Raw genomic sequence first — 26,775 nt, 5'->3', positions numbered from 1 at the left:
GACACCTTGCACCTCCTTGTTGTAGCTGATGTGACAAGTATGGGGGGGGGGGGGGGTTGTCAGCCATACTAGGCTGCAGGTGCTGTCCAGCCAGGTGGGACCCATCAGCAGGAGGTTGGCCTCACATTTTGGGAGTGGTTTTGATGTTTTTAGGCCCGATCCACACTACATCAGACCCTTTTTTGCGCATTTTTATTTTATTCCATTAGACTCAGAATTACAGACATGAGCGGAAAACCCAGTGGCCTCTATTAAAGTGAATGGGTTCGTCGGGCTTCATTAATGTCCTTTGGTGCAGCAGTCTGTTTACCTTCATTTGTCAATGCTGAACGGACTCCATGATGGTGGCTGCAGAGTCCAGCGCAGTGTGGCCTGAGCCTTAGGGACAGACCACCATGAAGCGACTGACCTATAATCACTATTCGTCTAATGAAGTTATGAAGTCTTTGGGTTGTGTTCACACATTCGGCGTTTACTGTTTTGACTGTAATTGTTTCTGTTACAATCAGACATTTTTACAATAATTTGCACAATTACAGTAAAATACAATTTTTTCCACCATTTTAATAAAATCAGGCAAAAATGCAAGATATGAGAAAATCGTCAGCGGGGGTGTATACCTGCTATATACCCTGGTCCCACAGGAAGGATTTATTAGGCGATGATGTCATTCTATGCTGGTTACATGACCCAGCTGAACTGTATGGATATAGCAGAGCTGGAGGGAAGCAGATGACAGTGTGGGCATGGTGATGGTCAGGTCCTTACCGCAGCACTGGCTCCCATCCCCACACTTACACACTAGATGGTAGAGGTTTCTGAGTTTTATTTTCTATAAACACAATAGATGGAATCCTCCAGATCCGGACGTTACGGGAATCATTATAAGCCTGTCTGTTAGCTGTCTGCCGTAGGCTGTGGTGGGGCTCAGGCTGCGGCCTCCCCCTCTTCCTCAGGACTCTTCTTGGACTCGACAGCCGCCTTCTCCTTCGCTTTTCGTAGTCTCTCAGCCCCTGTAATGGTCATCGGGTGCAAAGGAAAAAACCCTGCAAGTCCTAAAACATGAGAGGAAAAGACAATGGGGGACAATTACTAAGGAGAGTGATGTGCGGGACTCTCCTACTGGGGGATCGGTGGATATTCTGTTCCATAGTCTTGTGACCGATTTATTCACTTGTAGCCCTGCCATAGTGACTGTATGTAAAGAGTCGCAGAAATTGTGCAAGCATAGTCCCCTGGTACTGACCAGCCTGCACCTGTTTGTACAACTTCCTTAAACGTTGCAAATGATAAATTGAGCGCTAATCCCGGATTATGGGTGAATACTCAAAACGGGCAGAAAAAAATACAGGTTCATAAATAGAACTTCCAAAAATCCAATTATTCACCTAAAAATCACTACACTACGCGTCCTCCCGTCTCCGGTTATTACACTACACTACGCGTTCTCACATAGTGGTATAGAGAGGTCACACATAGTGATATAGAGAGGGGTCACACATAGTGATATACAGGGGTCACATATAGTGATATAGAGGGGTCACATATAGTGATATACAGGGGTCACATATAGTGATATAGAGAGAGGTCACACATAGTGATATAGAGAGGGGTCACACATAGTGATATACAGGGGTCACATATAGTGATATAGAGAGAGGGGTCACACAGTGATAGAGAGGGGTCACACATAGTGATATAGAGAGAGGTCACACATAGTGATATAGAGAGGGGTCACACATAGTGATATACAGGGGTCACATATAGTGATATACAGGGGTCACATATAGTGATATACAGGGGTCACATATAGTGATATAGAGAGGGGTCACACATAGTGATATAGAGAGAGGTCACACATAGTGATATAGAGAGAGGTCACACATAGTGATATAGAGAGGGGTCACACATAGTGATATAGAGAGGGGTCACATATAGTGATATAGAGAGGGGTCACACATAGTGATATAGAGAGGGGTCACACATAGTGATATAGAGGGGTCACATATAGTGATATAGAGAGGTCACACATAGTGATATAGAGGGGTCACACATAGTGATATAGAGAGGTCACACATAGTGATATAGAGAGAGGTCACACATAGTGATATAGAGAGGGGTCACACATAGTGATATAGAGAGGGGTCACACATAGTGATATAGAGAGAGGTCACACATAGTGATATAGAGGGGTCACATATAGTGATATAGAGGGGGGTCACACATAGTGATATAGAGAGGTCACACATAGTGATATAGAGAGGGGTCACACATAGTGATATAGAGAGAGGTCACACATAGTGATATAGAGAGAGGTCACACATAGTGATATAGAGGGGTCACACATAGTGATATAGAGAGAGGTCACACATAGTGATATAGAGAGGTCACACATAGTGATATAGAGAGGTCACACATAGTGATATAGAGAGGTCACACATAGTGATATAGAGAGAGGTCACACATAGTGATATAGAGAGGGGTCACACATAGTGATATAGAGAGAGGTCACACATAGTGATATAGAGGGGTCACACATAGTGATATAGAGAGGGGTCACACATAGTGATATATAGAGGGGTCACACATAGTGATATAGAGAGGTCACACATAGTGATATATATATAGAGAGAGGTCACACATAGTGATATAGAGGGGTCACACACAGTGATATAGAGGGGTCACACATAGTGATATAGAGAGGTCACACATAGTGATATAGAGGGGTCACACATAGTGATATAGAGGGGTCACACATAGTGATATAGAGAGGGGTCACACATAGTGATATAGAGAGGGGTCACACATAGTGATATAGAGAGGGGTCACACATAGTGATATAGAGAGAGGGGTCACACATAGTGATATAGAGGGGTCACATATAGTGATATAGAGGGGGGTCACACATAGTGATATAGAGAGGTCACACATAGTGATATAGAGGGGTCACACATAGTGATATAGAGGGGTCACACATAGTGATATAGAGAGGGGTCACATATAGTGATATAGAGGGGTCACATATAGTGATATAGAGGGGGGTCACACATAGTGATATAGAGAGGTCACACATAGTGATATAGAGAGGGGTCACACATAGTGATATAGAGGGGTCACATATAGTGATATAGAGGGGGGTCACACATAGTGATATAGAGAGGTCACACATAGTGATATAGAGGGGTCACACATAGTGATATAGAGGGGTCACACATAGTGATATAGAGAGAGGTCACACATAGTGATATAGAGAGGGGGTCACACATAGTGATATAGAGAGGGGTCACACATAGTGATATAGAGAGGTCACACATAGTGATATAGAGAGGGGTCACACATAGTGATATAGAGAGGGGGTCACACATAGTGATATAGAGGGGTCACACATAGTGATATAGAGGGGTCACACATAGTGATATAGAGAGGTCACACATAGTGATATAGAGAGGGGTCACACATAGTGATATAGAGAGGGGTCACACATAGTGATATAGAGAGGGGTCACACATAGTGATATAGAGAGAGGTCACACATAGTGATAAGAGAGGTCACACATAGTGATATAGAGAGGGGTTACACATAGTGATATAGAGGGGTCACACATAGTGATATAGAGAGGGGTCACACATAGTGATATAGAGAGGGGTCACACATAGTGATATAGAGAGAGGTCACACATAGTGATAAGAGAGGTCACACATAGTGATATAGAGAGGGGTCACACATAGTGATATAGAGGGGTCACACATAGTGATATAGAGAGGTCACACATAGTGATATAGAGAGGTCACACATAGTGATATAGAGAGGGGTCACACATAGTGATATAGAGAGGGGTCACACATAGTGATATAGAGAGAGGTCACACATAGTGATATAGAGAGGTCACACATAGTGATATAGAGAGGGGTCACACATAGTGATATAGAGAGGGGTCACACATAGTGATATAGAGGGGTCACACATAGTGATATAGAGAGGTCACACATAGTGATATAGAGAGGTCACACATAGTGATATAGAGAGGGGTCACACATAGTGATATAGAGAGGGGGTCACACATAGTGATATAGAGAGGGGTCACACATAGTGATATAGAGAGGTCACACATAGTGATATAGAGAGGGGTCACAAATGGTGATATAGAGAGAGGTCACACATAGTGATATAGAGAGAGGTCACAAATGGTGTGCTACACTGACTGCTGAGAGGTGGTGACATGCTGACTCCTCAGACTCCTGACTGCTGGCCATTAACCCTTGCTCGACTCTCTAGTAGTCACCTAATAACTTGGCCACGGGTTTGGTGACATGGGCTCCGCAGGCGATCCAGTACTTGATGCCGTCTATATTGAGGCTGACCAGCTTCTCATTATACACATTGGGCAGCGGGTCATAGGTGCCCAGTTTATCCAAATGCTTCCCATCTCGTGCCCGCTTGTTATGGGCGGCAACAATGCGATAAAAGGGTCTGTTAGTGCAGCCGCCCAGCGCCATCCTGATCACCACAAAGCCGCCATGGTATCGCTTCAAGAGCTGGGAGGCTGGAAGACAAACAGCACAGAAGTGTCAGTGCAGGTAAATGGGGATCAGGTGGATGTCATGGCCGCCCCAGTCACATCCCAGGACACCCAGGACTCCTCCTCGTTCACTCCCTCTTGGGGACGCCCCCAGCCTCCTCGCTCCCTCTTGGGGACGCCCCCTGCCTCCTCACTCCCTCCCTCTTGGGGACGCCCCCCGCCTCCTCCTCGCTCCCTCCCTCTTGGGGACGCCCCCCGCCTCCTCGCTCCCTCCCTCCCACTTGGGGACACCCCCCGCCTCCTCGCTCCCTCCCTCCCTCTTGGGGACGCCCCCGCCTCCTCCCTCCCTCGCGGGGACGCCCCCCGCCTCCTCGCTCCCTCCCTCTTGGGGACGCCCCCCGCCTCCTCGCTCCCTCCCTCTTGGGGACGCCCCCAGCCTCCTCGCTCCCTCTTGGGGACGCCCCCTGCCTCCTCACTCCCTCCCTCTTGGGGACGCCCCCCGCCTCCTCCTCGCTCCCTCCCTCCCTTTTGGGGACGCCCCCCGGCCTCCTCCTCGCTCCCTCCCTCTTGGGGATGCCCCCAGCCTCCTCACTCCCTCCCTCGCTAGGACGCCCCCCGCCTCATCCTCGCTCCCTCCCTCCCTCGCTGGGACGCCCCCCGCCTCCTCGCTCCCTCCCTCTTGGGGACGCCCCCCGCCTCCTCCTCGCTCCCTCCCTCGTTGGGACACCCCCCGCCTCCTCCTCGCTCCCTCGCTGGGACGCCCCCCCGCCTCCTCCTCGCTCCCTCCCTCCCTCGCTGGGACGCCCCCCGCCTCCTCGCTCCCTCCCTGGGACGCCCCCCGCCTCCTCCTCGCTCCCTCCCTGGGACGCCCCCGCCTCCTCCTCGCTCCCTCCCTGGGACGCCCCCCGCCTCCTCCTCGCTCCCTCCCTCTCTCCCTCACTGAGACGCCCCCCGCCTCCTCGCTCCCTCCCTCCCTCTTGGGGACGCCCCCGCCTCCTCCTCGCTCCCTCTTGGGGATGCCCCCCGCCTCCTCGCTCCCTCCCTCCCTCTTGTGGACGCCCCCGCCTCCTCCTCGCTCCCTCTTGGGGATGCCCCCCGCCTCCTCGCTCCCTCCCTCCCTCTTGTGGACGCCCCCCGCCTCCTCCTCGCTCCCTCGCTGGGACGCCCCCCGCCTCCTCGCTCCCTCGCTGGGACGCCCCCCGCCTCCTCGCTCCCTCGATGGGACGCCCCCCGCCTCCTCGCTCCCTCGATGGGACGCCCCCCCGCCTCCTCGCTCCCTCGCTGGGACGCCCCCCGCCTCCTCCTCGCTCCCTCCCTCACTGAGACGCTCCCCGCCTCCTCGCTCCCTCCCTCCCTCTTGGGGACGCCCCCCCGCCTCCTCCTCGCTCCCTCTTGGGGATGCCCCCCGCCTCCTCGCTCCCTCTTGTGGACGCCCCCAGCCTTCTCGCTCCCTCACTGGGACGCCCCCCGCCTCCTCACTCCCTCCCTCGCTGGGACGCCCCCCGCCTCCTCCTCGCTCCCTCCCTCCCTCCCTGGGACGCCCCCGCCTCCTCGCTCGCTCCCTCTCTCCCTCTTGGGGACGCCCCCCGCCTCCTCCTCGCTCCCTCCCTCTTGGGGACGCCCCCCCGCCTCCTCCTCGCTCCCTCTTGGGGACGCCCCCCCCGCCTCCTCCTCGCTCCCTCTTGGGGACGCCCCCCACCTCCTCCTCGCTCCCTCTTGGGGACGCCCCCCACCTCCTCCTCGCTCCCTCTTGGGGACGCCCCCCACCTCCTCCTCGCTCCCTCTTGGGGACGCCCCCCACCTCCTCCTCGCTCCCTCTTGGGGACGCCCCCCACCTCCTCCTCGCTCCCTCTTGGGGACGCCCCCCGCCTTCTCCTCGCTCCCTCCCTCGCTGGGACGCCCCCCGCCTCCTCCTCGCTCCGTCCCTCCCTCTTGGGGACGCCCCCGCCTCCTCCTCACTCCCTCCCTCTTGGGGACGCCCCCCACCTCCTCCTCGCTCCCTCGCTTGGACGCCCCCCGCCTCCTCCTCTCTCCCTCGCTTGGACGCCCCCCGCCTCCTCCTCTCTCCCTCCCTCGCTGGGACGCCCCCCGCCTCCTCGCTCCCTCCCTGGGACGCCCCCCGCCTCCTCCTCGCTCCCTCCCTGGGATGCCCCCCGCCTCCTCCTCGCTCCCTCCCTGGGACGCCCCCCGCCTCCTCCTCGCTCCCTCCCTCTCTCCCTCACTGAGACGCCCCCCGCCTCCTCGCTCCCTCCCTCCCTCTTGGGGACGCCCCCGCCTTCTCCTCGCTCCCTCTTGGGGATGCCCCCCGCCTCCTCGCTCCCTCCCTCCCTCTTGTGGACGCCCCCGCCTCCTCCTCGCTCCCTCTTGGGGATGCCCCCCGCCTCCTCGCTCCCTCCCTCCCTCTTGTGGACGCCCCCCACCTCCTCCTCGCTCCCTCGCTGGGACGCCCCCCGCCTCCTCGCTCCCTCGCTGGGACGCCCCCCGCCTCCTCGCTCCCTCGATGGGACGCCCCCCGCCTCCTCGCTCCCTCGATGGGACGCCCCCCGCCTCCTCGCTCCCTCGCTGGGACGCCCCCCGCCTCCTCCTCGCTCCCTCCCTCACTGAGACGCTCCCCGCCTCCTCGCTCCCTCCCTCCCTCTTGGGGACGCCCCCCGCCTCCTCCTCGCTCCCTCTTGGGATGCCCCCCGCCTCCTCGCTCCCTCTTGTGGACGCCCCCAGCCTTCTCGCTCCCTCACTGGGACGCCCCCCGCCTCCTCACTCCCTCCCTCGCTGGGACGCCCCCTGCCTCCTCCTCGCTCCCTCCCTCCCTCCCTGGGACGCCCCCGCCTCCTCGCTCGCTCCCTCTCTCCCTCTTGGGGACGCCCCCCGCCTCCTCCTCGCTCCCTCCCTCTTGGGGACGCCCCCCCGCCTCCTCCTCGCTCCCTCTTGGGGACGCCCCCCCGCCTCCTCCTCGCTCCCTCTTGGGGACGCCCCCCACCTCCTCCTCGCTCCCTCTTGGGGACGCCCCCCACCTCCTCCTCGCTCCCTCTTGGGGACGCCCCCCACCTCCTCCTCGCTCCCTCTTGGGGACGCCCCCCACCTCCTCCTCGCTCCCTCTTGGGGACGCCCCCCGCCTTCTCCTCGCTCCCTCCCTCGCTGGGACGCCCCCCGCCTCCTCCTCGCTCCCTCCCTCCCTCTTGGGGACGCCCCCCGCCTCCTCCTCACTCCCTCCCTCTTGGGGACGCCCCCCACCTCCTCCTCGCTCCCTCGCTTGGACGCCCCCCGCCTCCTCCGCTCTCCCTCGCTTGGACGCCCCCCCGCCTCCTCCTCTCTCCCTCCCTCGCTGGGACGCCCCCCGCCTCCTCGCTCCCTCCCTCCCACTTGGGGACGCCCCCCGCCTCCTCCCTTCCTCTCGGGGACGCCCCCCACCTCCTCCCTTGCTCCCTCCCTCTTGGGGACGCCCCCGCCTCCTCCTCGCTCCCTCCCTCTTGGGGACGCCCCCCACCTCCTCCTCGCTCCCTCGCTGGGACACCCCCCGCCTCCTCCTCGCTCCCTCCCTCTTGGGGACGCCCCCGCCTCCTCCTCGCTCCCTCCCTCGCTGGGACGCCCCCCGCCTCCTCCCACTTGGGGACGCCCCCCGCCTCCTCCCTCCCTCCCTCTTGGGGACGCCCCCCGCCTCCTCCCTCCCTCCCTCTTGGGGACGCCCCCCGCCTCCTCCCTCCCTCTCGGGGACGCCCCCCACCTCCTCCCTCCCTCTTGTGGACGCCCCCAGCCTCCTCGCTCCCTCACTGGGACGCCCCCCGCCTCCTCACTCCCTCCCTCGCTGGGACGCCCCCCGCCTCCTCCTCGCTCCCTCCCTCCCTCCCTGGGACGCCCCCGCCTCCTCGCTCGCTCCCTCTCTCCCTCTTGGGGACGCCCCCCACCTCCTCCTCGCTCCCTCCCTCTTGGGGACGCCCCCCCGCCTCCTCCTCGCTCCCTCTTGGGGACGCCCCCCACCTCCTCCTCGCTCCCTCTTGGGGACGCCCCCCACCTCCTCCTCGCTCCCTCTTGGGGACGCCCCCCACCTCCTCCTCGCTCCCTCTTGGGGACGCCCCCCACCTCCTCCTCGCTCCCTCCCTCGCTGGGACGCCCCCCGCCTCCTCCTCGCTCCCTCCCTCTTGGGGACGCCCCCGCCTCCTCCTCGCTCCCTCCCTCTTGGGGACGCCCCCCACCTCCTCCTCGCTCCCTCGCTGGGACGCCCCCCGCCTCCTCCTCTCTCCCTCCCTCGCTGGGACGCCCCCCGCCTCCTCGCTCCCTCCCTCCCACTTGGGGACGCCCCCCGCCTCCTCCCTCCCTCTTGGGGACGCCCCCGCCTCCTCACTCCCTCCCTCCCTCTTGGGGACGCCCCCGCCTCCTCGCTCCCTCCCTCTTGGGGACGCCCCCGCCTCCTCGCTCCCTCCCTCCCTCTTGGGGACGCCCCCCGCCTCCTCCCTCCCTCCCTCCCTCCCTCCCTCTCGGGGACGCCCCCCACCTCCTCCCTCGCTCCCTCCCTCTTGGGGACGCCCCCCGCCTCCTCGCTCCCTCCCTCTTGGGAACGCCCCCGCCTCCTCCCTCCCTCCCTCTTGGGGACGCCCCCGCCTCCTCCCTCCCTCTTGGGGACGCCCCCGCCTCCTCCCTCCCTCCCTCTTGGGGACGCCCCCCGCCTCTTCGCTCCCTCCCTCTTGGGGACGCCCCCGCCTCCTCCCTCCCTCTTGGGGACGCCCCCCGCCTCCTCCCTCCCTCTTGGGGACGCCCCCGCCTCCTCCCTCCCTCTTGGGGACGCCCCCGCCTCCTCCCTCCCTCTTGGGGACGCCCCCGCCTCCTCCCTCCCTCCCTCTTGGGGACGCCCCCCGCCTCCTCCCTCCCTCTTGGGGACGCCCCCCGCCTCCTCCCTCCCTCCCTCTTGGGGACGCCCCCCGCCTCCTCCCTCCCTCTTGGGGACGCCCCCGCCTCCTCCCTCCCTCTTGGGGACGCCCCCGCCTCCTCCCTCCCTCTTGGGGACGCCCCCGCCTCCTCCCTCCCTCCCTCTTGGGGACGCCCCCCGCCTCCTCGCTCCCTCCCTCCCTCTTGGGGACGCCCCCGCCTCCTCCCTCCCTCCCTCTCGGGGACGCCCCCGCCTCCTCGCTCCCTCCCTCCCTCTTGGGGACGCCCCCGCCTCCTCCCTCCCTCTTGGGGACGCCCCCCGCCTCCTCCCTCCCTCCCTCCCTCTCGGGGACGCCCCCCGCCTCCTCGCTCCCTCCCTCCCTCCCTCTTGGGGACGCCCCCCGCCTCCTCGCTCCCTCCCTCCCTCTTGGGGTCGCCCCCGCCTCCTCCCTCCCTCCCTCCCTCTTGGGGACGCCCCCGCCTCCTCGCTCCCTCCCTCCCTCCCTCTTGGGGACGCCCCCCGCCTCCTCGCTCCCTCCCTCCCTCCCTCTTGGGGACGCCCCCCGCCTCCTCCCTCCCTCCCTCTTGGGGACGCCCCCGCCTCCTCCCTCCCTCTTGGGGACGCCCCCGCCTCCTCCCTCCCTCCCTCTTGGGGACGCCCCCCGCCTCTTCGCTCCCTCCCTCTTGGGGACGCCCCCGCCTCCTCCCTCCCTCTTGGGGACGCCCCCGCCTCCTCCCTCCCTCTTGGGGACGCCCCCCGCCTCCTCACTCCTTCTTGGGGACACCCCCCGCCTCCTCACTCCCTCCCTCCCTCTTGGGGACGCCCCCGCCTCCTCGCTCCCTCCCTCTTGGGGACGCCCCCGCCTCCTCGCTCCCTCCCTCCCTCTTGGGGACGCCCCCCGCCTCCTCCCTCCCTCCCTCCCTCTCGGGGACGCCCCCCACCTCCTCCCTCGCTCCCTCCCTCTTGGGGACGCCCCCCGCCTCCTCGCTCCCTCCCTCTTGGGAACGCCCCCGCCTCCTCCCTCCCTCCCTCTTGGGGACGCCCCCGCCTCCTCCCTCCCTCTTGGGGACGCCCCCGCCTCCTCCCTCCCTCCCTCTTGGGGACGCCCCCCCGCCTCTTCGCTCCCTCCCTCTTGGGGACGCCCCCGCCTCCTCCCTCCCTCTTGGGGACGCCCCCGCCTCCTCCCTCCCTCTTGGGGACGCCCCCGCCTCCTCCCTCCCTCTTGGGGACGCCCCCGCCTCCTCCCTCCCTCCCTCTTGGGGACGCCCCCGCCTCCTCCCTCCCTCTTGGGGACGCCCCCGCCTCCTCCCTCCCTCTTGGGGACGCCCCCGCCTCCTCCCTCCCTCTTGGGGACGCCCCCGCCTCCTCCCTCCCTCTTGGGGACGCCCCCCGCCTCCTCCCTCCCTCCCTCTTGGGGACGCCCCCGCCTCCTCCCTCCCTCTTGGGGACGCCCCCGCCTCCTCCCTCCCTCCCTCCCTCTTGGGGACGCCCCCGCCTCCTCGCTCCCTCCCTCCCTCTTGGGGACGCCCCCGCCTCCTCGCTCCCTCCCTCCCTCTTGGGGACGCCCCCGCCTCCTCGCTCCCTCCCTCCCTCTTGGGGACGCCCCCGCCTCCTCGCTCCCTCCCTCCCTCTTGGGGACGCCCCCGCCTCCTCGCTCCCTCCCTCCCTCTTGGGAACGCCCCCGCCTCCTCGCTCCCTCCCTCCCTCTTGGGGACGCCCCCGCCTCCTCGCTCCCTCCCTCCCTCTTGGGGACGCCTCCGCCTCCTCCCTCCCTCCCTCTCGGGGACGCCCCCGCCTACTCCCTCCCTCTTGGGGACGCCCCCGCCTCCTCACTCCCTCCCTCCCTCTTGGGGACGCCTCCTCCCTCCCTCCCTCTTGGGGACGCCCCCGCCTCCTCCCTCCCTCCCTCTTGGGGACGCCCCCGCCTCCTCGCTCCCTCCCTCTTGGGGACGCCCCCGCCTCCTCGCTCCCTCCCTCTTGGGGACGCCCCCGCCTCCTCCTCGCTCCCTCCCTCGCTGGGACGCCCCCCGCCTCCTCGCTCCCTCCCTCCCTCTTGGGGACGCCCCCGCCTCCTCGCTCCCTCCCTCTTGGGGACGCCTCCGCCTCCTCCCTCCCTCTCGGGGACGCCCCCGCCTCCTCGCTCCCTCCCTCCCTCTTGGGGACGCCCCCGCCTCCGCCTCCTCCCTCCCTCTTGGGGACGCCCCCGCCTCCTCCCTCCCTCCCTCTTGGGGACGCCCCCGCCTCCTCGCTCCCTCCCTCCCTCTTGGGGACGCCCCCGCCTCCTCCCTCCCTCTTGGGGACGCCCCCCGCCTCCTCGCTCCCTCCCTCCCTCTTGGGGTCGCCCCCGCCTCCTCCCTCCCTCCCTCCCTCTTGGGGACGCCCCCGCCTCCTCGCTCCCTCCCTCCCTCCCTCTTGGGGTCGCCCCCGCCTCCTCCCTCCCTCCCTCCCTCTTGGGGACGCCCCCGCCTCCTCCCTCCCTCCCTCCCTCTTGGGGACACCCCCCGCCTCCTCGCTCCCTCCCTCCCTCCCTCTTGGGGTCGCCCCCGCCTCCTCCCTCCCTCCCTCCCTCTTGGGGACGCCCCCCGCCTCCTCGCTCCCTCCCTCCCTCTTGGGTACGCCCCCGCCTCCTCGCTCCCTCCCTCCCTCTTGGGGACGCCCCCGCCTCCTCCCTCCCTCCCTCCCTCCCTCTTGGGGACGCCCCCCCGCCTCCTCCCTCCCTGGCGGGGCTATACTCGGGCTCCTCTAAGATGGCGGGCTATACTCACATAGATGAACCATGGTGCAGAGTCCGGGATATCCTGAGGAGAAGGAGACTATGTCAGCAGCTGCAGTGTATCACACGGAGAACACGCTGCCCTTCTCTCTACAGACTCGCGCACTCACCGGGCGCCGCCATTAACCGGAAGTCGCAGTTACTCACCCGGAAGTGCTAGTTTTGCCCGTACTTCACGTTCTTTTATTTACAGACACGAAATGAAACCAGTGTCCGCTAGAGGGCGCCCTGGCCTGTCTTATTATACAGCTGCTTATCACCACAGCGCTCCGTACAGCCGGAAGTGGGTCCTCTCCGTGACTATCACCCCCTATAAATGCCCCACTTCCGCCACTCCATAACATTGACAGCTCGTGTCTGCCCCACTTCCGGTGAACGCAGCGCACGGGCCGGAAGTGGGGCACTGTCGCCGGTTGTGGAGTGAGTGCGACTCGTAGTTACTGCACCGGAGTATAAGCATGGCGGTGTGAGTGCGACCCCGCGCCCTCCGCTATACCGGGAGCTCACCGTCTGCAGGTGAGTGCTGGGTGACAGGTGTGCAGGACACGCCCCCTGCCGGGTGTCTGGTGGGTGACAGGCAGCGCCCCTCACTGCTTTCACTTTTGTTCTCTCCGCCCTCTGGTTATAGCGCAGTAACCCATAGCAACCGCTCAGGAGCCGGCGAGAAAGTAATGTGGTTACCAATGGCAACCCCCCCCCCCCCCCCCCCCCCCCCCCCCCCCCCCCCCCCCCCCCCCCCCCCCCCCCCCCGTTATTATTGGGGGTCAGTGTCTGGGGTATTATTGGGGGTCAGTGTCTGGCGTATTATTGGGGGTCAGTGTCTGGCGTATTATTGGGGGTCAGTGTCTGGCGTATTATTGGGGGTCAGTGTCTGGCGTATTATTGGGGGTCAGTGTCTGGCGTATTATTGGGGGTCAGTGTCTGGCGTATTATTGGGGGTCAGTGTCTGGCGTATTATTGGGGGTCAGTGTCTGGCGTATTATTGGGGGTCAGTGTCTGGCGTATTATTGGGGGTCAGTGTCTGGCGTATTATTGGGGGTCAGTGTCTGGCGTATTATTGGGGGTCAGTGTCTGGCGTATTATTGGGGGTCAGTGTCTGGCGTATTATTGGGGGTCAGTGTCTGGCGTATTATTGGGGGTCAGTGTCTGGCGTATTATTGGGGGTCAGTGTCTGGCGTATTATTGGGGGTCAGTGTCTGGCGTATTATTGGGGGTCAGTGTCTGGCGTATTATTGGGGGTCAGTGTCTGGCGTATTATTGGGGGTCAGTGTCTGGCGTATTATTGGGGGTCAGTGTCTGGCGTATTATTGGGGGTCAGTGTCTGGCGTATTATTGGGGGTCAGTGTCTGGCGTATTATTGGGGGTCAGTGTCTGGTGTATTATTGGGGGTCAGTGTCTGGTGTATTATTGGGGGTCAGTGTCCCGAGTATTATTGGGGGTCAGTGTCCCGTGTATTATTGGGGGTCAGTGTCTGGCGTATTATTGGGGGTCAGTGTCTGGCGTATTATTGGGGGTCAGTGTCTGGCGTATTATTGGGGGTCAGTGTCTGGCGTATTATTGGGGGTCAGTGTCTGGCGTATTATTGGGGGTCAGTGTCTGGCGTATTATTGGGGGTCAGTGTCTGGCGTATTCAGTGTCTGGCGTATTATTGGGGGTCAGTGTCTGGTGTATTATTGGGGGTCAGTGTCTGGCGTATTATTGGGGGTCAGTGTCTGGCGTATTATTGGGGGTCAGTGTCTGGCGTATTATTGGGGGTCAGTGTCTGGCGTATTATTGGGGGTCAGTGTCTGGCGTATTATTGGGGGTCAGGGATGTGTGTCCCGTGTATTATTGGGGGTCAGTGTCTGGCGTATTATTGGGGGTCAGGGATGTGTGTCCCGTGTATTATTGGGGGTCAGTGTCTGGCGTATTATTGGGGGTCAGTGTCTGGCGTATTATTGGGGGTCAGTGTCCCATGTATTATTGGGGGGCAGTGTCCCATGTATTATTGGGGGGCAGTGTCCCATGTATTATTGGGGGGCAGTGTCCCATGTATTATTGGGGGGCAGTGTCCCATGTATTATTGGGGGCAGTGTCCCATGTATTATTGGGGGGCAGTGTCCCATGTATTATTGGGGGGCAGTGTCCCATGTATTATTGGGGGGCAGTGTCCCATGTATTATTGGGGGGCAGTGTCCCATGTATTATTGGGGGGCAGTGTCCCATGTATTATTGGGGGGCAGTGTCCCATGTATTATTGGGGGTCAGGGATGTGTGTCCCGTGTATTATTGGGGGTCAGGGATGTGTGTCCCGTGTATTATTGGGGGTCAGTGTCTGGCGTATTTGGTCTCCTGTAACTCCTCCTCCTTCTCTCTTGTAGGTTCCCTATATGAGTACATGACCGGGGTCTCCTCACCCCCGCAGCCACCATGTTGGAGGGTCTGGTCGCCTGGGTACTGAACACCTACCTGGGCAAATACGTCAACAACCTGAACACGGACCAGCTGTCTGTCGCTCTGCTGAAAGGTGCGTGCATCCTCCGGCCTGTCATCTCGCTGTGTCATCCAGGGGGCGCTCTCTGCTTTACTTTTTTTACGGGGGAAGTCGCCCTTGGTAGGGTGTGTGGGGTCGGGGAGAGCCGTCCTGGGTACAGTGTGCGGAGTCCGGTGGAGGCGCCCTCGTTGCGGGGTCAGGGGGAGTCTCGCTCGGTACGGTCTGTGGGGTCGGAGGGGTGTTGCCGTCCGTACGGTGTGTCTTCTCGGGGGGAGGGGCCCTCGGTACGGTCTGTGGGGTCGGGGGGGCGGGGAGTCGCCCTTGGTATGGTCTGTGGGGTCGGGGGGGAGTCTCCCTCCGTACGGTGTGTTTTCTCGGGGGGAGGCGCCCTCGGGGGGGGAGGCGCCCTTGGTACGGTCTGTGGGGTCGGGGGGGGGGAAGCGCCCGTGGTATGGGCGGTGAGGTCGGGGGGGGTGGAGGCGCCCTTGGTACGGTCTGTGGGGTCGGGGAGTCGCCCTCGGTATGGTCTGTGGGGTCGGGGGGGAGTCTCCCTCCGTACGGTGTGTTTTCTCGGGGGGAGGCGCCCTCGGTGGGGTCGGGGGGGTCGGGGGGGGGGAGGCGCCCTTGGTACGGGCTGTGGGGTCGGGGGGGGGGGGAGGCGCCCTTGGTACGGTCTGTGGGGTCGGGGGGGGGGGAGGCGCCCTTGGTACGGGCTGTGGGGTCGGGGGGGGTGGAGGCGCCCTTGGTACGGTCTGTGGGGTCGGGGGGGGGAGGCGCCCTTGGTACGGTCTGTGGGGTCGGGGGGGTGGAGGCGCCCTTGGTACGGTCTGAGGGGTCGGGGGGGGGCGCCCTTGGTACGGTCTGTGGGGTCGGGGGGGGGGAAGCGCCCTTGGTATGGGCTGTGAGGTCGGGGGGGGTGGAGGCGCCCTTGGTACGGTCTGTGGGGTCGGGGAGTCGCCCTCGGTATGGTCTGTGGGGTCGGGGGGGAGTCTCCCTCCGTACGGTGTGTTTTCTCGGGGGGAGGCGCCCTCGGTGGGGTCGGGGGGGTCGGGGGGGGGGAGGCGCCCTTGGTACGGGCTGTGGGGTCGGGGGGGGGGGGAGGCGCCCTTGGTACGGGCTGTGGGGTCGGGGGGGGTGGAGGCGCCCTTGGTACGGTCTGTGGGGTCGGGGGGGGGAGGCGCCCTTGGTACGGTCTGTGGGGTCGGGGGGGTGGAGGCGCCCTTGGTACGGTCTGTGGGGTCGGGGGGGGGCGCCCTTGGTACGGTCTGTGGGGTCGGGGGGGGCGCCCTTGGTACGGTCTGTGGGGTCTGGGGGGGGGGAGGCGCCCTTGGTACGGTCTGTGGGGTTGGGGGGGGGGGGGAGGCGCCCTTGGTACGGTCTGTGGGGTTGGGGGGGGGGGAGGCGCCCTTGGTACGGTCTGTGGGGTCGGGGGGGGGGGAGGCGCCCTTGGTACGGTCTGTGGGGTCGAGGGGGAGTCGCCCTCTGTACGGTGTGTTTTCTTGGGGGGAGTCGCCCTCCATACGGTGTGATTTCTCGGGGGGAGGCGCCCTCGGCATGGTCTGTGGGGTCGGGGGGAGTCGCCCTTCGTACAGTGTGTCTTCTCGGGGGGGTCGGGCCTTGGGGCAGTAATAGTTACTATCCGGAGACCATCAGCAGGTTGTGAATGTTTAATCTTCCAGGTCTGTAAGTTCTCTGGTTATCTGATTCCTCTGACAATGATAGAAGTGTGACCTCTGTTTCACTACTACCGGGAGTGTGCTATATACTGCTGGTCACTATACTGTGTGTGCGCTATATACTGCTGGTCACTATACTGTGTGTGTGCTATATACTGCTGTGTCTGTAACCGCTGTAACCCCACCCCCTGGTGCTGGGGCACTATACCGCTGTAACCCCACCCCCTGGGGCCGGGGCAGTATACCGCTGTAACCCCACCCCCTGGGGCCGGGGCACTATACCGCTGTAACCCCACCCCCTGGGGCTGGATTGTGCAGAGTTATCATCGATGGGTGTAAAATATATATATATATATATATATATATATATATATATATATATATATATATATATATATATATATGCTGTGTAAACCGCCCCCAGCAGCCAATCACAGCTCCGGCTGCTGTTGCCCCCAGTATATACATTATACCCCTCCTCTATCTGTATGACCTCATCCTTCAGTCTGTCTCCCCAGGGGCGGTGGAGCTGGAGAATCTGCCGTTAAAGAAAGACGCCTTGAAGGAACTGGAGTTACCGTTTGAAGTGAGAGCAGGTAATGTGATAGATGTCAGAGAGCGGCCGCTCCTGCGTCCCAGGGAGGAATACGGGATGCATGCGGGGTCTGTGGCTTCTGCTGCAGGGAGGGATGCGGGATGCATGCGGGGTCTGTGGCTTCTGCTGCAGGGAGGGCTGCGGCATGCATGCGGGGTCTGTGGCTTCTGCTGCAGGGAGGGATGCGGGGTCTGTGGCTTCTGCTGCAGGGAGGAATGGGCATGCATGCAGGGTCTGTGGCCGCTGCAGGAAGGGATGCGGGATGCATGCGGGGTCTGTGGCTTCTGCTGCAGGGAGGGATGCGGGGTCTGTGGCTTCTGCTGCAGGGAGGAATGGGCATGCATGCAGGGTCTGTGGCCGCTGCAGGAAGGGATGCAGCATAGATATTTTGGTTGCCATGACAGCTGGGTTTGATCGGCTCTGATCACAATGGAATGTGAAGGAAAACCCTTGAAGCCCGGCAGCGCCCGATTATATCATATAATAGTCATTATGTTCAGAGCTGTGTATAACCCCACCACCTCCTCTTCCTGGCGACTAGGGATCCTGGCCGTTAACCGTGTATTATGCTGACTGTTACACTGACTTGTTTCCAGGCTTCATAGGAAAGATCAGAATCCAGATCCCTTTCTATCGTCCTCATCTGGATCCCTGGGTGATCTCCATCTCGCGGCTTCACCTCGTCGGATCTCCGGACAAACAAGACGACTTTGATGAAGTGAAGGAAAAGTTATTAGAGAGCGCGCAGAAGAAAGCCCTGCTGAAGTCTCTGGAGGAGAAATGGAAGGTACGAGAGCGCTTCTATAGAGAGCCACCACTGCCCTGTGTCCCCTCCGCAGAGGTTGCCGGAGGCCTCGCGGCTCTGTGTCCCCTCCGCAGAGGTTGCCGGAGGCCTCGCGGCTCTGTGTCCCCTCCGCAGAGGTTGCCGGAGGCCTCGCGGCTCTGTGTCCCCTCCGCAGAGGTTGCCGGAGGCCTCGCGGCTCTGTGTCCCCTCCGCAGAGGTTGCCGGATCCTTCATGGCCCCTGTGAACCAGGGCTGGTTATATTATACCCCTTGGATTTTCCATCACTTTATTATTTGGGAGTCCTGTCCTCTGTGCCCCCTGCTGGTTGTGTGATTTGGAGGGGACACCTGGCTGGCTCAGTTCTGCCTCCCCTTGATGTCTTCCTGCGATGCGGCGCTCCATGCCGCTCTCCCCTGTAGTTTCCTGCACTGATGGGGGGGGGGCGCTCCATGCCGCTCTCCCCTGTAGTTTCCTGCACTGATGGTGGGGGCGCTCCATGCCGCTCTCCCCTGTAGTCTCCTGCACTGATGGGGGGGGCGCTCCATGCCGCTCTCCCCTGTAGTTTCCTGCACTGATGTGGGGGCGCTCCATGCCGCTCTCCCCTGTAGTTTCCTGCACTGATGTGGGGGCGCTCCATGCCGCTCTCCCCTGTAGTCTCCTGCACTGATGGGGGGCGCTCCATGCCGCTCTCCTCTGTAGTCTCCTGCACTGATGGGGGGCGCTCCATGCCGCTCTCCCCTGTAGTCTCCTGCACTGATGGGGGGGGGGCGCTCCATGCCGCTCTCCCCTGTAGTTTCCTGCACTGATGGTGGGGGCGCTCCATGCCGCTCTCCCCTGTAGTCTCCTGCACTGATGGTGGGGGCGCTCCATGCCGCTCTCCCCTGTAGTCTCCTGCACTGATGGGGGGGGGCGCTCCATGCCGCTCTCCCCTGTAGTTTCCTGCACTGATGGGGGTACTCCATGCCGCTCTCCCCTGTAGTCTCCTGCACTGATGGGGGCACTCCATGCCGCTCTCCCCTGTAGTCTCCTGCACTGATGGGGGGCGCTCCATGCCGCTCTCCCCTGTAGTCTCCTGCACTGATGGGGGGCGCTCCATGCCGCTCTCCCCTGTAGTCTCCTGCACTGATGGGGGGCGCTCCATGCCGCTCTCCCCTGTAGTCTCCTGCACTGATGGGGGGCGCTTCATGCCGCTCTCCCCTGTAGTTTCCTGCACTGATGGGGGGGGCGCTCCATGCCGCTCTCCTCTGTAGTCTCCTGCACTGATGGGGGGCGCTCCATGCCGCTCTCCCCTGTAGTCTCCTGCACTGATGGGGGGGGGCGCTCCATGCCGCTCTCCCCTGTAGTTTCCTGCACTGATGGGGGGGCGCTCCATGCCACTCTCCTCTGTAGTCTCCTGCACTGATGGGGGGCGCTCCATGCCGCTCTCCTCTGTAGTCTCCTGCACTGATGGGGGGCGCTCCATGCCGCTCTCCCCTGTAGTTTCCTGCACTCACCGGGGGGGCGCTCCATGCCGCTCTCCTCTGTAGTTTCCTGCACTGATGGGGGGGCGCTCCATGCCGCTCTCCCCTGTAGTTTCCTGCACTCACCGGGGGCGCTCCATGGCGCTCTCCCCTGTAGTTTCCTGCACTGATGGGGGGCGCTCCATGCCGCTCTCCTCTGTAGTCTCCTGCACTGATGGGGGGGCGCTCCATGCCGCTCTCCTCTGTAGTTTCCTGCACTCACGGGGGGCGCTCCATGCCACTCTCCCCTGTAGTTTCCTGCACTGATGGGGGGGCGCTCCATGCCGCTCTCCCCTGTAGTCTCCTGCACTGATGGGGGCACTCCATGCCGCTTTCCCCTGTAGTCTCCTGCACTGATGGGGGGGGCGCTCCATGCCGCTCTCCTCTGTAGTCTCCTGCACTGATGGGGGGGGCGCTCCATGCCGCTCTCCTCTGTAGTCTCCTGCACTGATGGGGGGCGCTCCATGCCGCTCTCCCCTGTAGTTTCCTGCACTGATGGGGGGGCGCTCCATGCCGCTCTCCTCTGTAGTCTCCTGCACTGATGGGGGGCGCTCCATGCCGCTCTCCCCTGTAGTCTCCTGCACTGATGGGGGGCGCTCCATGCCGCTCTCCCCTGTAGTCTCCTGCACTGATGGGGGGCGCTCCATGCCGCTCTCCCCTGTAGTTTCCTGCACTGATGGGGGGGCGCTCCATGCCGCTCTCCCCTGTAGTTTCCTGCACTCACCGGGGGCGCTCCATGCCGCTCTCCTCTGTAGTCTCCTGCACTGATGGGGGCGCTCCATGCCGCTCTCCCGTGTAGTTTCCTGCACTCACGGGGGGCGCTCCATGCCACTCTCCCCTGTAGTTTCCTGCACTGATGGGGGGGCGCTCCATGCCGCTCTCCCCTGTAGTCTCCTGCACTGATGGGGGCACTCCATGCCGCTTTCCCCTGTAGTCTCCTGCACTGATGGGGGGGCGCTCCATGCCGCTCTCCTCTGTAGTCTCCTGCACTGATGGGGGGGCGCTCCATGCCGCTCTCCTCTGTAGTCTCCTGCACTGATGGGGGGCGCTCCATGCCGCTCTCCCCTGTAGTCTCCTGCACTGATGGGGGGCGCTCCATGCCGCTCTCCCCTGTAGTCTCCTGCACTGATGGGGGGCGCTCCATGCCGCTCTCCCCTGTAGTTTCCTGCACTGATGGGGGGGCGCTCCATGCCGCTCTCCCCTGTAGTTTCCTGCACTCACCGGGGGCGCTCCATGCCGCTCTCCTCTGTAGTCTCCTGCACTGATGGGGGCGCTCCATGCCGCTCTCCCCTGTAGTCTCCTGCACTGATGGGGGGGGCGCTCCATGCCGCTCTCCCCTGTAGTTTCCTGCACTGATGGGGGGGGGGCGCTCCATGCCGCTCTCCCCTGTAGTCTCCTGCACTCACGGGGGGTGCTCCATGCCGCTCTCCCCTGTCCCCTATATCCCAGTGATCTACCATCCGCTGTGTGGCCAGACGGGAGCCCTGCAGGTTGTGGTGACTGCTCCTGGCCCGGCGTTTACACGGTTATATCCTCTGGTAATCTGTTCTTTTCCTCCATCTTCTTCTCTTACTGCAGAGTGAACCGGAGCAGAAGGGGGAGTCGTACTGGTATTCTGTCACAGCCTCTATAGTCACCCGCATTGTGGACAACATTGAGGTAAGTGAAGCCTGGTGTCGTGTCTGTAGTGTAATGTCTCTATGCTAAAGAGGAATCTGCTGTATAGCCGTGATATAGCTCTGCACCTGGCGTAGGGGTCTCCTACAGGCATGTATGATAGCGCTCCCCCTAGTGGTGGCAGCAGGCGGCTTATAGCTTCTATACAGAAATCTGACTGCTAGAAAGATCTATGGTGTAATGATGCGGCACGGTGGTAACAGCCAACTTTCCCTTTTTAATAATCTTTTCTTTTTTTCCTACTGTTGTAGCTGAAAATTCAAGATGTCCACTTGAGGTTTGAAGATGGGATCACTTACCCTTCACGTCCGTTTGCATTTGGAGTCTGCATCAAGAATGTTTCTGTGCAGAACGCCATTCATGAGCCGGTAAGGGGCCAAGGGTTCCCATACACCAGGTCTCCCACTTCTCTGGTTGATGGGGGGCGGCTGGCGGTCAGAGGTCTGTGGGGTGATGGGGGGCGGCTGGCGGTCAGAGGTCTGTGGGGGGCGGCTGGCGGTCAGAGGTCTGTGGGGGGCGGCTGGCGGTCAGAGGTCTGTGGGGGGCGGCTGGCGGTCAGAGGTCTGTGGGGGGCGGCTGGCGGTCAGAGGTCTGTGGGGGGCGGCTGGCGGTCAGAGGTCTGTGGGGGGCGGCTGGCGGTCAGAGGTCAGTGGAGGGCGGCTGGCGGTCAGAGGTCAGTGGAGGGCGGCTGGCGGTCAGAGGTCTGTGGGGGGCGGCTGGCGGTCAGAGGTCTGTGGGTTGATCTCGTGTACAGCTCTCACATCTTGGTCCATTGTTGTGCAGGTGGATCGTCTCTTACGTAAGAAGCAGCTAGAGGTGGAGGACTTCAGCGTGTACTGGGATGATGAGAGCGTGTTACTGGGAGAGCTGCCCCCCGGGGAGCTGCAGGTATACACCCCAGGAGGGAGGCATCGTGGGATCCGTGACGTAGGATGTTATCGGGTACAGTAACGTCTTCTCTCTCTGCCCTGTGCAGGAAGCCATGGAGAGAAGCATGGAGAGCCACCAGTATATCCTGCAGCCGGTCTGCACCTCCGCACTGCTGAAGAGGAACTGCTCCAAGGAGCCGCTACGGACAAGACATCAGCCGCGGATCGAGTGCGACATCTGCCTAAAGACCATCCTGCTCACCCTCTCACAGGTAGCGTCTCACATTAGAAGGGTCAGGGAGGGGTCGGGAGACTGGGTACAGTGGGTGGGGGGGGGAAATGGCGGGGAAGTATTGTGGCAAGATGGGGGGGGGGGAGACTAGGGGGTGGGGACATGGGGCGTCAGGAGATCCTGCTTTGGTAGGTCTCGCTTGGTATCCAGCATTACAGATGATGAGCATTTCTCCATCTCTTCTGTGGGTATTAAAGGGGTAGAGTGACCTGCCAGAGCCGGAGTGCCACCATAGAGCGGCTCTGACAGGTTACTGTACCCATCGCTCTATGGTGGCACTCCAGCTATGGCAGGTCACTTTACCCCTCTCCCCTCTCTCTATGGTTGCACTCCGATAGGTCACCATACCCCTCTCCCATCTCTCTATGGTGCCACCATAGAGCGATGGGAGAGGGGTATGGTATGGGGCGATGTGGAAAAGCCGACTTTATAAATCGTCCACATGACAGCACCACATGGAGGATGTCGCCCTTGACCTGGCAGGAACAGGAAATACAGAGAGAGGTTAAAAGGGCACTCCCCCCAATCCCACCTCAGTGTTTTCCTGTTCCTGTCAGGATCAAGTGGAATACAGAGTTACCTGTGATCCTTCCAGGTCATGGGTTGGGACGCTAAGCCTCAGGAGTATGGTCCGGAGTATGCCTCTGTTCCCCCTGCAAATGCCGGTCTCTGGCTTATGGATCCCTCGGGGATACCGCATAGTCCCGGTCTCCCTGCGGCGCTCGACTGGAGTTGATGCAGGGAGACGTTCATGCTGCCGCTGCCCTCACGCGCCTGTGGATGCTCCTGGGCATAGACGCCCGGCGGATGTGTCGCACAGGTGACGTCAGACGCCGGCGTATGATACCCCGCACAGACTTCCGGGATTGCGGCTAGGCGTGCTGTGGCGCCAAAATTCAAACCTCCTCCTCTCCAGGAAGCATAGCGTGGTGGCTCGGACGGCGTACGGAGGACAGACCGGAAGTTCGACAGCAGCGTCAGGTGACTCGTGGGCGCCAAAATTCAAACCAGACTCAGCACTACTTAAGGGTAAGATGTACCTGTCTCTATCTCTCTGCCATCATGGATTCTCCTGGTGTTACAGGAGAGGCTGCTGAGTCTACCGCTGCTGCCAGCTCTGTCAGTTAACCCTTTGGGGTCTCTTATACTTAGGAAGCGGTCTTTCTTGAGTTCCTTTCCTATGATTGTCCTTTGGGTCTCCTTTCTCTTTTAGGGAGAAAAAGAGACACAAACGAAAGCAAAAAGTAGAAGATGTGTGGGCTGTAATGATAAATTACCGGATGATTATGCGAAGCAGTTGTGTAAAGTGTGTTACAATACACACTCGTGTTTCCCTATCAGAGGAACTGCGCAAGGTTATCCGCCAGGAAATCAAATCCTCTATGTCCAAATTAACCCCTGCTACTTCTACTTCTGCTACCTCACCAGCTCGCAAATCTCCGCCTCCACCTAAAAAACGTAAATGTTATATCTGAGGAAGAGAAGGAAGCCTCTGAGGAGGGGGAAATTCCCGCTGATCCTGCTCCCAAGGAGTCTGGAAAGTTTTACTTCTCCTCTAAAGACTCAGACACCCTAAGTGTTATGGGCATAGACAGCCTATGTCTATTCAAGATGCTATGTTTGGAGGCCTTAAGCCCAAGAAAAAAGGTTTTTCCCATTCACGAGAATATTAAAGACCTTATCAAAACAGAATGGAAAGAACCTTGAAGAAGACTGTTTATACCTAAAGAGTTTAGTAATAGGCTGATATTTGATGAAAAGGATACTGAAACTTGGGCCAATATCCCCAAAGTAGATTTTCAAGTGTCCAAGATACTAAAAAAAGACTATGCTTCCACTTCCGATTCGGCGCGCGCACGAATGGCGGCTGAGTAACGGAGCTCCGCCTGTAACCTGCGTCATATTAACTACCCGACCGTCATCCGTCATTCTCGGTACACACCGACAACTACATAGTGCTCCGGTACTCCCCAGGGTCATGGAGAAATCATCCACAAAGGCCGGGAAGTCCGTTTTCATGTCGTCCTCCTCACTCTCTCAGCCCCCTAGGGAGAAAACTAAATCCAAGATGGCGCCCGCGCCTCAGTACGCAGTTAAAAATAAGACAAATGCTGCAGCTGTGTCCGGCCCTCTTCCTGCTGCATCATCAGGTCTGCCTCCTCTTACATCATCAGGTCTGCCTCCTCTTACATCATCAGGTCCGCCTCCTCTTACATCATCAGGTCTGCTTCCTCTTACATCATCAGGTCCGCCTCCTCTTACATCATCAGGCCGCCTCCTCCATCATCATCAGGTCCGCCTCCTCTTACATCATCAGGTCTGCCTCCTCTTACATCATCAGGTCTGCCTCCTCCATCATCAGGTCCGCCTCCTCTTACATCATCAGGTCCGCCTCCTCCTACATCATCAGGTCCGCCTCCTCCTACATCATCAGGTCCGCCTCCTCCTACATCATCAGGTCCGCCTCCTCTTACATCATCAGGTCCGCCTCCTCCATCATCAGGTCCGCCTCCTCCATCATCAGGCCCGCCTCCTCTTACATCATCAGGTCCGCCTCCTCTTACATCATCAGGCCCGCCTCCTCCTACATCATCAGGTCCGCCTCCTCCTACATCATCAGGTCCGCCTCCTCTTACATCATCAGGTCCGCCTCCTCTTACATCATCAGGCCCGCCTCCTCCATCATCATCAGGTCCGCCTCCTCTTACATCATCAGGCCCGCCTCCTCCTACATCATCAGGCCCGCCTCCTCCTACATCATCAGGTCCGCCTCCTCCTACATCATCAGGTCCGCCTCCTCCTACATCATCAGGTCCGCCTCCTCCTACATCATCAGGTCCACCTCCTCCTACATCATCAGGTCCGCCTCCTCCTACATCATCAGGTCCGCCTCCTCTTAAATCATCAGGTCCGCCTCCTCTTAAATCATCAGGCCCGCCTCCTCCAGCATCATCATCAGGTCCGCCTCCTCTTACATCATCAGGTCCGCCTCCTCTTACATCATCAGGCCCGCCTCCTTCTACATCATCAGGTCCGCCTCCTCCAGCATCATCATCAGGCCCGCCTCCAGTCCCTCCTCCTCCTACATCATCAGTAATGTCACAGTCTCCTCCTCCTGACTCCATCCTCCCAGGCTTGAATGTCTCATGTAAAGCACTGGCAGCAGAGGTGGCTAAGTTCATTCTCCCAGACATTAGAGCCTCTCTGGAGACAACCATCCTCTCCACCCTGTCATCTATACAGGCTGATGTCTCTACCCATGACACTCTTATTAAGGAGATAGGACTGCCAGAGTCCATCCAGCCATCTCACCTGCATGCTACCTGCAGCTCGGACCTCCCTATTGCTTTAGGTCTGTCCCTGTGTGGAGAGAGCCCACCGTATTGGCCCCCCTCCTAATGTCTCAGCTGCTGCTAAGCCTAACATCACCCCTAAGCCCCGGCAGGTTATTGTCAGATACCTGAACTATGCTGATAAAGCGGCGATACTACAAGCATACCGCAAGCAGAAGTCACATGTCCTCATCAGAGGGAATAAAATACCGCTATTCCATGACTACTCAGCCGTGGTAGTACAGAAAAGGAAAGCCTTCGCCCCCATCTGCACCTCCCTGGTACGACGCCAGATCCGATTTGCTCTGATCTTCCCGGCCGTCCTTAAAGTCTTCAACAATGATGGATCCTCTACTATGTACAATACCCCAGAAGAAGCTTCATCACTAATGGGAGATCCTCCAGACTTATCACCACCGCATACTGATCAGCATAAGAGACGCCGCCGTGACAGCCCTGTCCTGCCTTCTATAGATATAGACTGAACATTTTATTATATATACATACACCTATAAATGAATTATAGCTATATCTATTTCCTCTTATAACTCCCCCCCCCCCTCTTCTCTTTCTCTTTCTTCCTTTCCTGCCTTTTCTGTTATCTTCTATAGGATGACCTCTATATATTACATCTCACTATTGTGAGGTTTAGACGTACTGATTCCTTTCACAGCAGGTTACACTCTCTAGGTGTATGAATCTTCTCTATGATTTTTACGCTATCTACTTATTCATTCTTTTATCTCATTTTCCTTCAGTCGCTCGGAGTTGGCGACAACTCCATATGTTGTGCGAAAAAAGTGAAGTCCTGTTGACGTCTTCTTTCGCCTATTTCTTTCTCTCTCTTTTAATTCTCTTGATTGTTTATTACTTACTGTTTATTTTATTGTTATATGTTATTGCTTTATATCTCCACAATTATATGTATATCTCCTATGCACAACCGTACTCTATTGCCATGATAGCTCCCAGGACCTCATTCCACACTGACCTCCTCCTCTATCGGTCTTTATGAAAATAGTATCTTGGAACGTTAAACGATTGCGTTGTCCATCTAAGAGAACGATGATCCTTAAACATCTAAAACGACTAGGAGCGGATGTGGCACTTTTGCAAGAATCCCATTTATCTGAAACGATTTTAGAATGAAGAAATTTTGGGTAGGACACGTTTATGGTTCTCCTGCTAATAATAACAAAGGGGGAGTCATAACCCTTATTCATAAGAATTTCAGTCACACAATTGTCTCTCAGAATTCTGATTCAGACGGTAGATTGCATCACATGATTATAACTACTGCTTCTGGCCAATTTAGCACTTATAACGTTTATGGTCCTAATGACCATTGTACCCACTTCTTTAAAAATTTGGAAAATAATATTATCCAAGATGTTGAAAAAAAACATTATTTTAGGTGGTGACTT

The 26,775-nt window shown here is 60.0% G+C and overlaps 2 protein-coding genes across 4 annotated transcripts in view; one reads left to right on the top strand and one right to left on the bottom strand.

Moving 5' to 3' along the window:
- Positions 1–544: 544 nt before the first annotated feature.
- MRPS16 (mitochondrial ribosomal protein S16) lies at positions 545–12,478 on the bottom strand. Of its 2 annotated transcripts, XM_069948226.1 has the most exons (4): positions 12,301–12,478; positions 12,146–12,178; positions 4,283–4,543; positions 545–1,055 (listed from the first exon to the last, which is right to left on the bottom strand). In XM_069948226.1, the coding sequence occupies exons 2-4, from the start codon at positions 12,156–12,158 to the stop codon at positions 928–930; spliced, it is 402 nt and encodes a 133-aa protein (XP_069804327.1). In that variant the 5' UTR covers positions 12,159–12,178; positions 12,301–12,478; the 3' UTR covers positions 545–927. The 2 variants fall into 2 exon arrangements, with proteins under 2 accessions (XP_069804327.1, XP_069804326.1); XM_069948225.1 differs by lacking the exon at positions 12,301–12,478 and having other exon boundaries at positions 12,146–12,294.
- The window catches only part of VPS13D (vacuolar protein sorting 13 homolog D), a 372,238-nt gene continuing 357,603 nt past the window's right edge, over positions 12,141–26,775 (top strand). For both annotated transcript variants that reach the window (XM_069948224.1, XM_069948223.1), the window contains exons 1-8: positions 12,141–12,669; positions 14,514–14,659; positions 16,821–16,898; positions 17,494–17,684; positions 20,760–20,840; positions 21,110–21,226; positions 21,642–21,746; positions 21,835–21,999. In XM_069948224.1, coding sequence (XP_069804325.1) covers positions 14,563–14,659; positions 16,821–16,898; positions 17,494–17,684; positions 20,760–20,840; positions 21,110–21,226; positions 21,642–21,746; positions 21,835–21,999 — 834 coding nt within the window. In that variant the 5' untranslated portion in view covers positions 12,141–12,669; positions 14,514–14,562. The remainder of the gene's footprint in view (positions 12,670–14,513; positions 14,660–16,820; positions 16,899–17,493; positions 17,685–20,759; positions 20,841–21,109; positions 21,227–21,641; positions 21,747–21,834; positions 22,000–26,775) is intronic.

Source organism: Dendropsophus ebraccatus, chromosome 12 (assembly GCF_027789765.1).
Source record: "Dendropsophus ebraccatus isolate aDenEbr1 chromosome 12, aDenEbr1.pat, whole genome shotgun sequence".
In the NCBI taxonomy this organism is placed as follows: Eukaryota; Metazoa; Chordata; class Amphibia; order Anura; family Hylidae; genus Dendropsophus; species Dendropsophus ebraccatus.
Note: the sequence above shows the minus strand (reverse complement) of the source record. Positions and strands in the feature narration are given on the sequence as shown.